Source organism: Cuculus canorus, chromosome 3, assembly GCF_017976375.1.
Source record: "Cuculus canorus isolate bCucCan1 chromosome 3, bCucCan1.pri, whole genome shotgun sequence".
NCBI classification, from domain to species: Eukaryota; Metazoa; Chordata; class Aves; order Cuculiformes; family Cuculidae; genus Cuculus; species Cuculus canorus.
The window spans coordinates 17,567,554-17,580,294 of NC_071403.1; the positions used below are offsets into that span (position 1 = coordinate 17,567,554).

A 12,741-nucleotide genomic window follows, 5' to 3' on the forward strand; every position below is an offset into this window, starting at 1 on the left:
CTCTCAGCATAATTTTGCACTGTATCCTGAAACATGGAAAAAAGCAACTCGTGATAGAGAATTCACTTTGAGGCACACAGAAGAGGAATGTGCTGGGAACTGAAAAGAGCACTCTGGTTGCCAAACATCTACGTCTTGTCTGCAACAGGTCAGCAGCATCTGAAAGCTGAAAGTATTAAAAATCCTGTTTGTCATCCTATATCACGTTTTCTGCAACTGTGGATGTGGTGGGAGGCTGTAACTCTCAGCATTTTTGTTTCTGAAACACTAAGAGGCAAATCATGTGAGTACGCTGATGAATTCCTACTCCCTTGGAAACTGGCTCTCCTGAGACTCACACTAACATGTTCTGAAAAGTATAAGATGACAATAATGCTAATTTCCCCAAAGGAAGAAGACTGGTATCTTTGTCTTCCTTAACAGAGAGGATCTAATACACAGAGTTACTCAGTGACACTTAGCAGGGCAAAATCAACACAGTCTTTCTTCTGCTCCCACATCCATTCAACAGTTCCTCTCGGGAAGGACACTGCTATATATGAGCCCAGGGCATCTGGGGTGTGGGCAGTGGCCATGAGAAGGGTGCTGTGGTGGGTGACGTGGACTTAGTGCAGGAGGGGAGCACTAGTAAACACAGCTTGGGCAACCACTGGGGCTAGCAAAGCCTTGGGTGTCCTTGTAAAGGTGGTAAAACACAGAACAAAAATCGTTTTCTCTGGGGCAAGAGGTCTCAGCAGTTACACTGAGAGATTGCCTCACTCTGAATTTCAGCATTTCAAGGAAAAATGAAATTCATGAAACATCTTCTATGCAGTGAGGATGGGAAAACAAGCTGTTAATCTGCTCGCAGAGGTCAGGCAACAAAAATGTATTTATCTATTGTTTCTTTTGATCAAAACATCACAAACTAAGCATCCAGACTCTCAAACACATGGCTGTCCTTCAGACAGGCACCCTGCCTCTGACAGATGCTGACTAAATGAAGGAAAAAACATTTTTCTCTACCTTTCTTACTCCTGGGCTGCTTTCCAAGTCCTTTTCCAAATCCCCGTGCTCCTCTCTCGCAAAATGGGAACTGGTCACTCCTCTTCCCCAGCGGCAATGGGAGCCAACTCAGTCATCCCTGCTGATCTGAGATGGGCAAAGGGCAGGAGAGCAAGCCCCTCCTTCCCCTTCCTGTGCCCACCAGCATTCACAGCGCCTTCCAAGCCTTGCGTGGGACTGCCTGTCTCTGTGGGCCATATCTCTTGGGCAGCACTCCCCAAGGCCACGTGGACTTAGCAAAGTGGCTGGATGAGCAGTCATGTCATCCCCACCATGGTGTATAACTTACAGCCCAAACACAGCTGACTGATGTTGAGTTTACTACTCAAAGTCCATGGCTTGCTGGCCAGATTGTTGACTAATTTACAGCTGTGGTATCTCTGTCTACTGAGGTCATTCCCAAATAGTGATGCGTGCTCACTAAAAGAGAACATGATTCCTCAGTGAAAGGGAGTGGCACTGCCTCCACTGCCTCCATCAGCCTTTTATGCATTACATGAAAGTAAAATTGCAGTAATCTCACATATTAAAGGAAATAAATGCTTGCTAATATGAACTGCAAAACAGTACTGACTATCTCTACATCTTTACTAATCTATTAGATCACAGAACTTGAAGTCTTGAGCTAAATGAGTCTTTTAGTCCTCCAAGTTTTCCTTGGGTCTTAGAAGCACTCCTTCTGGCAAATGCAGGTCCCTCAAATAAAGAGCTACTGCCACATTCAGGCAATCTTTTAGAGAAAATATAATTTTCCTTGCCAGTATTGATGGTCCTTTTTGATAATTCTTTCTTGTAATTTTCAGTTTCATAAGTTATTTGTATAGGAATAGATGCAATATATGGAAAGGGAAGGGCACGAAACTTAGACTGGAAAAAGGTGGGTTCGAAAACTTAAATGCTTCAAACAATTTAGGATTATTTTAAAAGCACTAAAGATTTCACTTTTTCCTTATAAAACTAATTTGCAGCTATACATACCCTGGTGTTGCTCCTCTGCTTAGGAACAACTCCTCTATTAAATGCAACACAGTGTCATTCTTCCTGCTGCCTTTTTAAATGATGGGTCTGAATTATTATCCTTTAAGCAGGAATATTGTCTCTATCCAGTTCAAGGATTTAATCCACATACATTACTCAGGAAAAAAAATCCCTTATGCAAAGGAAGTTGAAAGAATATGAAGAACCTCTTTCTATTAAATGAACTAGTAACCATGCAGTGTAGAAAAAGCCTAGTGTAGAAACCCTTTACGACCTTACCCCTAGCCTAATTAAAGGAACTCAATTATATCTGCTGACAAAACTCAGAATATTTTGTGTACTGTAACTGAAGTGTGAATGAAATCTGTCATTTGGGCAGAAATCAATTCCCTGTTCCTACAGCAAAATGCAAAACTCCCCATTCTACTAACTCTTACTTAATTGAAATAAATACTGCAGTTTACCCAGACTACTTGGGCCAGAGTGTCCTACAGGGTGTTGACATCTAACTGTTTTCTGTGGGAGCTGAGTTATAGCTGTGCCAATTTATGGACTAGTAAGATGGTCTGTAATTTAATTAAAGACAGAAGAGATAAAATCTTTCCTTCATAAATGAAAGCTAATGCCCTCTAATTGTGTATAGCTGAGGAAGAATACAGAGGAGTGTGCATGAGCCTTCTTTCCTTTTAATACCCTGGAGTCCCCAGTTCTGGGAAATTGCAGGATTACCATTTTTTTTAAATATTCAGTTCTTCTGTACACTTAAAGACCCACTTAATAACCCAGAGCACTAGATTTGCAAAGCTGTCTACCAGCTCCAGAAATCTCATTCATTGGATGCCCACTCTGAAAGACCCAAGGTGATGCTCCCTTTGAATACAGCCTTTATTGTACCATGCAGCATCCAGTTTTAGAGGAGTCATGGCCAGGAAACGGCAGAAAGTCAAGGATCTTAATCCCTCTCTGCCTAATGCAGAAGCAGGGCAGGATTGGCTGGGGAATCAGCATTCCTCTATACAGCTGGAGATGAGAAAATGTCAGAAATGCTTCCTCGGGATTTTCAGGCACAGTGCAATCAGACTGAGCAGAACTGCATTTAGAAATGTGCTATTTCCTATAATAATGGTTGTGCTCTGAATGTGCCTACTTTCCCTTGCCTTGCTGTTGCATTCCCTTGCACGGTACAGAGAGGAAGCCTCAAGCACCATCTCAGCTACCTTTGTAGCTAGAGTGCCGAACTGCTTGTGTCCAGAAGAGGCTACAGACATCCTGATGATACTTTTGTTTTCCTGCATGTTTTCCAGTTCTTCTATATCATTTTTGAGGGAGGCTTGACCTTCTCATAGTATGCAGGATACAGGACACAGGAATTTATTAAGGTGCTGTCTTCTGCCTTGCATTCTATACACAATCTTTTGTTTGCTCATTCTACTGTGGTTGTTTTCACAGAACAGTGTCCTCAGTGTATCAAGAAGTATTTTGTGGTTTCATTGTGCATTCATAGATGGGATATTTTTTTTTCCTTGTTACATTGTTTTCCCCTTCTGAACATCACTCCTCTTTGCTTACTGATTTTCCAGTGAAAATGTTGAACAGTGTATACCTCTTACACATCTGTGGGACTCGGCTGTTGTCCAAGAGGAGGACAGTGTCTCTCCCCACAGTCTCTGTGAGGCCGCAAATCACAGACTTTGAAGATCATCTCTTACTTTTATTTGAAAACAATGCAATTATTGGTCTCTGCCTTTACTTGTATGTAAATAAACTGTTCAGAAGTATATTTAAGTCTGTTGAGCACATTGCTGAGGCACCAATATTTCTTCAGTGCCTTACTGGTAATCTCAAAAAGAACTGGTAGCTTCTGCTAAAATTTTAGCCAAAGCACAAGTATATAAATGAAAGAGACTGATTAACTCATGATGATGGCTCCTTCAATCATCTTTTCCATTACTGTAGAATTCATCAAAGTGCAAAAAGCTTGCACAAAGGCACTTCAGATCTAGCTGTTTGACATGTAAGATCTAAACTTGGGATATGCAAGATCTAGCTCTGATCTGACACGCAAAACCCATTGTTCTTCAAGGTCCCAAAACAGAGAATAACTCTGAAATATTCATTTGTGAGCCATTGAAGATTGCTTAGCAGCCATCTAGATAATCATGCTTTGCCTATGGTGTCTATACATTCATTCAGCATAAAGATTTCACAATAAATTTCTTTACGCTCTTGCTATATTTTAGCAGGTTGTTTCTAACATTCTAATTAGTTCATCCTGTATTAGACATTTAGTCTTCTGACATCTGAAACAGTGGATGCCAGCTATTTCCCTTCTCATTTTTTCTGAGAGATAAAACATTAGGCTACGTGTTAAAAAGCTCATCTGCACACCTACAAAGGAGCACAGAGACAACGGCACAAGGGAAGCCAAGTAACATCCTCCTTCAGCTCCTCCCAGACCCATCATAGTGGGGCCAAAGGGCCATCAGACCCATCTCCCTAAGCCCAGAAGTGCACAGGGGCACAACGGCAGGTGGTTCTGGTGGACAAAAATTAAGGACTCAGAGAAGGGTACAGACTGTCCAGGTTTATCCCAGAGTTGTCCCAGGGGAGGCTCAGTCCCTGTGTCCAGGCATGAGGGTCTCTATTTTGTGTACATGTGTGTGGCTGGAGGTCTAAAAGAGAGTAACTGCAGCAGAACCATGGATGGGAGGGGTTACGTGTCTGTGGTGCAAAAAAATGGATGGACCAGCATAAGTGAGTGTGTGATCACTTGTGAAGGTCAAGCCAGGGTAACCAAATGGTGGGTAAAGTGCCCTGGGAGCCAGGCGTGTGTGTGTGTATTGTGGCATTCTTAAAGCAGGCAACTGCATGCATGCGTGTGTCCATGTGTGTGAGTGTGCGTGCGTGTGCATGTGCACAGTGGTCTGTACCAGCAGCTGGAACGGGGCTACAGCATCAGGGACTCACCTGTCCAGGTGCAAACAATTGTTGACACTGGGATCCAGTGCCTGAGCCCATGTGCTGAAGAGATCATGTGCATATGTGCGTGTATATATATACATTCTTCCTAGCGGACCTCCATCCTGATTAGCCAGAGAGGCGAGCACTACAAGGCCATTGGTGCTGTCTGAGTTAGTGTCAGCACTGAGTGTGTCTGTCGGTGTTGATCTGTGTGGATGGCAATGTGTACAGATGCGTTGCATGTGTTTACGCATGTACGCAGGAATACATGCTAAGCCTCACTACAGGCTGGACCTGGAGCATGGAGCTGTGCAGCCTCATCTCTACGTGCTTGATTCAGCTCCCCTAACACAGTCTTCCTGGTATCCAGAGCCGTGGCCATGTGGCTGTGCTGTGCCAGAGCTGTCCCGAGCCAGGGCCACCCAGCCCCAGGGGACACGAGGTCCCTGGGCATACAGGTTTCTTCACCATCTCTTACCTATAAACTACTCTGGAGCTCTCCTCATATTTCACTCCTTGTCAGATTCTTTGAATCTTTCTGGACTCAACTAACTGCAGGTTTTTGGTATGTCCATTGTGGGGACTGAAACTTTCCTTCTCCTGCCCAGACACCTGGCTGTTTGGTATGTCTGTGCTGATTCTTCTGTGCTGGCTTCTTATACACCTGTGTCTTTCAGTTTTACAGCAGATTTTTCTAGGAACTGAGTTCAGGGAAGGACAGCCTTCTCCCGTAGATAGGAAACAGAAACCTTGCTTGCCTTTGCACTAATTCTCTTACCTGTACTGAACTAGGTTTTGACCTGAAAACTCTGTTTCTCATCATTTCAGGGGATGGATTTTAGAGCAATAGGTCCAAATGAGATTCATATTCTAAACACAGTCCACAGGTAGAAAAGAGCACCAAGTAATTGAATTTTCAAATGTACAGGAAAATGAGAGAATGAGCTTACTAAGAGTGTGCCTTAATAAAAAAGCAGTTATGAATGTATTAAATGTTAATGTGAACATATCTGGGAATATCAAGACTTTTAGAAATTATATTATGAATATTAGGATATCATAATATTACTATAGTGGGACACCTGAGGTATCTGGACGGAAGGAAACATCTAATTTAATTTCCACTTCTCTGAATTCTGGAAATGCATTTATTTTTGCCCCATTCTACCCTAAATCTTTTCCTAAAAACTACTGTGACCTCATTAATGATGAAATTTTCCAGATCTTGCTTTTTCCTGTTATTCTATTTTTCTGCCTCAGTTCATACAAGGAAAGAAATGCCAAAAAGGGGTTATTTTACATAACTGTTCCCTGTTCCTGTTTTTTTCGATTTTTCTGTGACCATTCAGACTAAAAGTTGGAACATATGATTACTCAGTGCAAGCCCTGCAGCCATGAACTCTCTTCGTTTCTTATCCTTCAAAGTATTATTAGTATAAAGACAATAAAAAAGTCTTGTTCCTTTATAAGGATGGCTGCAAGGAGTTTGATCTCTGAGAAGAACAGCAAAGATTTTCTTTCTCCAGCTCCTGAAAATGACTCAGTAAAAGATTTTGATCTCTATATTGTAAATTTGATATCCTGTGGATCTCCTCTTCACCTCACCTACTGGGTTGCCTGTTATATTACATCTTTCAAGCTTAATATGTGATTGATTAAAAAGCTTCATTTTCTGCTTGCTTTTCTTTATGATCATTCTAAGCTTAAATGTTTCATGCTCATTACTATTATCAGCCAGACTCACTGCTGTAGGAGAGTTCATTAAACTGCATCTGTGTTTTAGTTTAGGTACTAATTGTTGAAATACATAAAAAACCCTCCTAATATGAACCACAAACCTTTCTGTCCTCACTCAGACAGGTTTTTAAGGATGTATCTCAAGTACGTGTAGTTCCCTTGAAGACCAAAAGGTTCCTAACACACACAAAAAAAGTTATCATCTACTTTATAGAATAAATGCACACCTGTAGTTTTCCATGGGCATGGTTCTCTCTGAAACTGGTTGCTCACGTGTCTCCAGGGGTCCTGAGACCCAGGAATAATAACCCTGTTGATTTCCCTTATACCCAGTGTCAAGGTTTGGAGATTTTGGATGACTTCCCCGCCCTCTTTCTTTGCTACAGGCTCTCTTTGGTGGAGAAACTTGTTCTTCAGTCCCTGCTACATTTCAATTTCAATGGGATTTCACTATTTGAATACACAATTGCCTTCAGCCATGCTGCTTGGCCTTATTTGCTGCTGCAAATCACAATGCTTGTTCTCCAATATTACTACTCCTTGTTTTTTTCCACTTTATGCCCTGAAAGAACAGTGTTAGAGTGATCTGGATTTTCAGATGAAAGTGCTTACTTCTGACAATATCTAGTCCTTTCTGACCAAGAGAGCATCTGTGAATCAGAAAGCCATGGGACTGCTCTGCTAATGGAAGGCAGATTGGCTTTTTGCAGGCAGGGACAGAAGAGGGTGGAAATCAGCTGTTTCAAACGGAGTATTAACTGTCATCCCTACTCTATGTGAGGCTGAAGGGCAGGCCAGCTTCCTCAAATGCTGTGGCAGTGAATATGATATAACTGTCAGTAGAATTAGTTGAAATCCCTTGTTTCCGATGGAGCCTTGCAACATTAGTTAACACATCATGTTCTTCTTATACATCCAGAAGAGGTACAACTATGCAGGCTGTACATGGCTGTATGAAGGCTTATTCCAAGGGATTTCCCCCCTCAACATCCATATTCTGCATCTGTGTTCTATTAATTGGAAGAGCAAGAAATATCTCAAGGCAAATTCAGGAATGCTGGGAAAATAGTACAGCCATGGGACTGCAAACAGCTGCTCCCACAAATGCAGCTACTCTTCCACAGTCATGCCTTAGAGTCAGCAACGCCATCACGCACGTATTCCTTACCATAATACGTGGGAAGCATGAGGTTTGTAAAGGTGCAGTCAACTTCAAACCTCAGTATCCAGCAGATGTGTCTCAACAATACCATTTGACAATGTTTGAATCCAATGAAACAAATAAGTAGGCAAGAGGAAGGCTTGCTACTTCTGTAATGAAAGACTGAAACAGCATGCCCCCATAGCACCTTTGGAGTTCCACAGAGTGATGAAGAGATTTTCATGAGCCCCTTCCACAGGAGTACAAACACAAGGTTGACAGAAAGGATGGTCTCTCCTACTGAAAATTTCAGATGCTACATCCTTTCAGAGGCAGAGGGCAAGTGACCAGGCACAGCAAAGGAGGGAAACATCCTCAGACCTCTCAAGAGACAGTAAATAAGCTAGTGTTTTAGAAAATGCCTCTAATCACATTTGTCTTTAGTAATTTAAGAGAACTTTCTAGAAGCACAGTATAGTAGTTCTCTTCTATAGAATTATGCAATTTTGAGGTAAGTCTTCTGGATTTCTTCAAATGAGTGAAAATGTTTATTTCCCATTACTTAAACTTGTGTTTTGCAGACTTCTTTCCTGTCCATGATCATGTCTTCTTCTTATGATCATGTCTTCTTCTTACAGTTAATGGAGTTTCAGAGACAGAGGGTCAAGTTTTCTCTTTACTATTCAATTAGGTAAATAAATCCTCACCAGTTGAATGACTCTTCGAAGAATAACTTGTAGATAAACCACATAAGATTTCCCAGTCTTTATAACAGCCCCCACCTAGAATACATATACACTTTTAAAAGAACATTATAGCATCCACCAAGTTCTAAAAGAAGTTTTGTTTGCTTTTAATGGAATAAGAAAAATATTTGTAAAAAACACACCTGAAAATTTATCTAGGATTATATGAAAATAGCTGAGTATTATACCTAACAGTACTGGTTAGGATGAAAACAGAGCTGCCTGTTAAAAAACTGACCACTGATTGAAGCTTGCAATTTCAGCCTTCATCAATTGCTTTGAGTGACTCATCAAATCAGGCATTACCTAAAAAGTCAATATTGAGAAACTAGGTAAACCAATAAATACTCCTTTCAGTCACACAATCGCCACCAAACACTCTTGAGAACACAGTAAAGCATTTTATTGTTTATGCTCATTTTCATTTACACATAGGAGGAACAATCAATGCAGTTCTATCACAGCAGGTGGACCATATCCTGGAACTCTAAACTTTGCTGAATATGCACAGACCTGTCTTAAGGAAGGTCTGAGCAGGAAAAAAAAAAATAGGGGGGGGAAGAAGGAAGAAGAGTAATTTCACCAACATCAGTTAATTAATGATTCATGGGTATTTATTTTGCAGGTGATATAGCTCTTCCGAAAGAGCAAACTGCTTCACTTCTTTACAAAATACACTGAATTATGTAATTAGAGAATTCTAAATTTTGCAGTGGTTCATGCAGTAAGGGTGTGCAACTGACACAAAATGGAACACATGGTTACAACATCAAACTGCTACTTCTATTCCCAGCTGGTTCATGGTAAAAAAAAAGTCACTGGACTTCTTGTTTTCTGCTCTTGAGTTACGGAGTAGAAGCAAGAAGTATTTACCTTATAAACGTATGAGGACAGACTAGATATGCAGTGCAGTTGAAGAGGTCTACAACTCTTGTTTCTACAGCATTTGCTGTTTTTTTGAAATACAAACACAACTTTTGCACACTGTCACTTCTCACACATGTTCAGCTGAAGGAGTCATTTACAGACTTTACTGTGATGCTCCTGTATTAAATGCTGCAATTTTTTTTTCTCCTCTTGGCCTCATAGGTGAAGGGAGCAACTCTTTCCACTGAAAGAAAGAAATTACAGGTGTGCAGAAGTACAACTATGCTACCAACATAGACAGAGACAACTGTGCTCTTGTGCACACCCCTACAACCGGCCGGAGAACAAATTAAGAAGTTAAGCCTGCAAAATAAATGGAGTTTGCTCTCAAACTTTTTCTTCAATCCAGATGAATTATAGACCTTGATTCGAGGCTGCCCTCTTTTTTGCAACTGATCTGCATGACTATCAGAACAGCATCTCTGCCAGGGTCATTACACTGAAATGCAGAGCTGAGCAGTTTGGTGGCAGTATGCATTGATGTTTTTGCAGCATCATGAGTCTGGCAACTGGGCTTCGGGAAGTTTCAAGCAGTGGGTCTTTACAATAGCAACTTGATTCTGCAGACAAAAAGCAAAAGATTGGCAGAATTATTAAAGTAGCACAATAAAGGCAAGGGTGTATTCTGCAGAACGTGGCGCTGAGCTTAGCTATGAGCTGGCAGCCACTTTTGTCAGAGGCGCAGAAAGGCACAGTTTTTCTGCCTGTGAAGAGAAACATCAAGGCGTCGAGCCTTTCACGGCGGCTAAAGGCAGCTTTCACTCTGAGGATGCTGCTCCCAGCCGGCTCTGCTCCCAGCAGGAGCAGCCGGAGCCGTAAAGAGGACAGAAAGTAGGCTGAACTTTACAAGCAGCCCTACTCCGGGGTTTGTCCTACCTTCCTTTGACAAAAAATAACCAGACCCGACGGTGGCCGCATCCCGGCTGCCCAGCGATGCATCCGGCTGCCTCGGGGGGGATGCTCTGCCCCGGCTCCCCGAGGAGCTGCGGTCGGAAAGTAAGTGCCTCGAGCACTAATTCGGACTAAATACGGGGCATCAGCATACGAAACGGGGGGCAAACCGGTTTAATCGGTGGAATGAAGAGCAGATTGCCGTGAGTCACTCCCTGCGAGTTGGGTGGGTGGGGGGACGACAAGGGGTGGGAGCGGGGGGGGGACGACAGGACACGACACACACACATTGTGAAATGTCAGGAAGGCACAGCATCTCCGCAGCTCGCAAAGCACCTGAATCCCAGGCACGGGCTTGCAGAGACAGCGAGCCTCGCACAGCCCTCCCCCGCCCCTCCGAGCTGGGCTGGAAAGCAGCCCGAGAAGGGCTGGAAAAGCCCTTTCGCGGGGTCGTACCCCGAAATACAAACAAAGCACCCCGGTTTGCGCACTCCCCCCGCCCCGAGCATCGCGCACCCACCTGTGGCCTCGGGCACGGGCGTGCATGGGGGCAAGTCCCGGAGAACACATCGCATTCAAAAAGGTTCAGCTTGTGCATCGGAAACGTATGAGTTTGTGGAAAGCTTGTTTGAAGTCTTCGTTCGACATAGTATAGATGATGGGGTTGATGAGGGAGTTGAGATATCCGAGCCACGTGAAAAAGTCGAAGATGGCCACGTGGAACCAGCAAGCGTCCTTGCAAATAGGCAACACCAGGCTGATGATGAAAAAGGGCAGCCAACAGACGATGAAGGCTCCTAAAATAATCCCTAAAGTCTTTGTAGCTTTCCGCTCTCTAGCGGCCGTGAGCTTCTTTTTCTCCAGCAGGGCATCCGAGACCTTCACCTTCACCTGGTTCATGTACACGGGGGAGCCCGTTTCGCTGGATCCCTCGGGGGCCTTGGAGTTGATGGACGTGACCGAGGAGGACGACCCCGGGGAATCCGTGATTAACTGAGCCCGCGTTAGTCTTTTACCCGCTTTCTTTGGCGTCTGCTTCAAAATCCGGGACCTGGCTTCCACGTAGATCCTCCCGTAGAGGGCTATCAGCAGCAGCGTGGGGAAGTAGAAGGCTCCCACCGTGGAGTACACGGTGTAGAGGACGTGGTCCGTGTTCACCACGCAGTTGGACACCTCCTCGGCCTTCGCCTGCCGCCAGAACAAAGGGGGCATGGAGATGCAGATGGAGAAGACCCACACCAGGGCGATCATGCCCGCCGCCCGCCTGGGAGTCCGCTTGGTGGAGTACTCGACGGCGTCTGTGATCGCCCAGTAGCGGTCCAGGGCGATGACACAGAGGTGCAGGATGGACGCCGTGCAACAGGTGATGTCCGAGGACAGCCAGATGTCGCAGACCACCTGGCCCAGCGTCCACTTGCCGGTCACAGTGTACATGGTGCTGATGGGCATGACGAGGATGGAGACGAGGAGGTCGGTGACGGCCAGCGAGGCGATCAGGTAGTTGGCCGGGGTGTGGAGTTTCCTCGTCTGGTAGACCGTGGCGATGACAAAGGCGTTGGAGAGCACCGTGGCCAGAGTGACGAGCGCCAGGACGACGGCCAGCACGATCTTCCCGGAGAGAGGGGTGGCATCCTGGTAGATCCCTTCCTCGGCGCTGCAGTTTCGCCCGTGGTAGGACTCGTTGGCGGGGAGCGGCGGAGCCTCGCAGGGGCTCCTCGGCTCCATCCCTCCGCGCACACGGAGGTTGGGGGGGGAGGTAGGTCGGCTCGGTTACCCCCCGGGCCGCAGCATTCCCGCTCCGGCACCACCTCCCGCCCGCCCTTCCGGGAGCCCCGGGCGGGATGCGCCGAGCCTCGGTCCCCGCGGGGCCAGCCGGGAGCCGCGCGCGGGGCTCGGGGTCCCGTCCCGCCCGCCGCTACGCGCAGCCGCGCGCGGCCGCTCGACGGGCGCCACGCTGCATGCCCGCGGGGGGCAGCCGAGCCGCCCCGGGGGCCGCCCCGCCGGGCTCTGCCTTTACGCGCCGCCCGCCGCCACTTCGTGGGAGGAGGAGAAGGAGGGTCCGCGGGAGGCGGCGGGGAAGACCACCCCCCATAGCGCCCCGCCGCGGGCCATGCTGCCGGGAGCTCGCAGTCGCCCCAGCGCCGGCAGCCGAGGGCGAGGGGCTGCGTGTGAGGGAGAGGAGAGCGGCCGCCGCCCCTTATATAGCGGGCGGCGTCCGCACCGAGCAACCGGTGCCGCTCCCGGGCGGGCGCCCGCGGAGGAGGAGCCGCCGCCGCCCTCCGCCCGCCCTCCCGCACCCACCGCCGGCCGGGGGGG

General features: G+C 46.0%; 1 protein-coding gene across 1 annotated transcript; it reads right to left on the minus strand.

Annotated features, from left to right (window-relative positions):
- Nucleotides 1-8,819: 8,819 nt before the first annotated feature.
- Nucleotides 8,820-12,389, minus strand: HTR1B (5-hydroxytryptamine receptor 1B). Its single transcript, XM_009564763.2, has 2 exons — nt 10,946-12,389; nt 8,820-10,094 (listed from the first exon to the last, which is right to left on the minus strand). Exon 1 carries the CDS (start codon nt 12,148-12,150, stop codon nt 11,011-11,013), a length of 1,140 nt encoding a protein of 379 aa, XP_009563058.1. The 5' UTR covers nt 12,151-12,389; the 3' UTR covers nt 8,820-10,094; nt 10,946-11,010.
- Between the last annotated feature and the right edge of the window lie 352 nt (nt 12,390-12,741).

What these genes read in the sequence shown, in the direction of transcription:
- HTR1B (XM_009564763.2), bottom strand. Translation starts at nt 12,150, where the DNA reads ATGGAGCCGAGGAGCCCCTGCGAGGCTCCGCCGCTCCCCGCCAACGAG.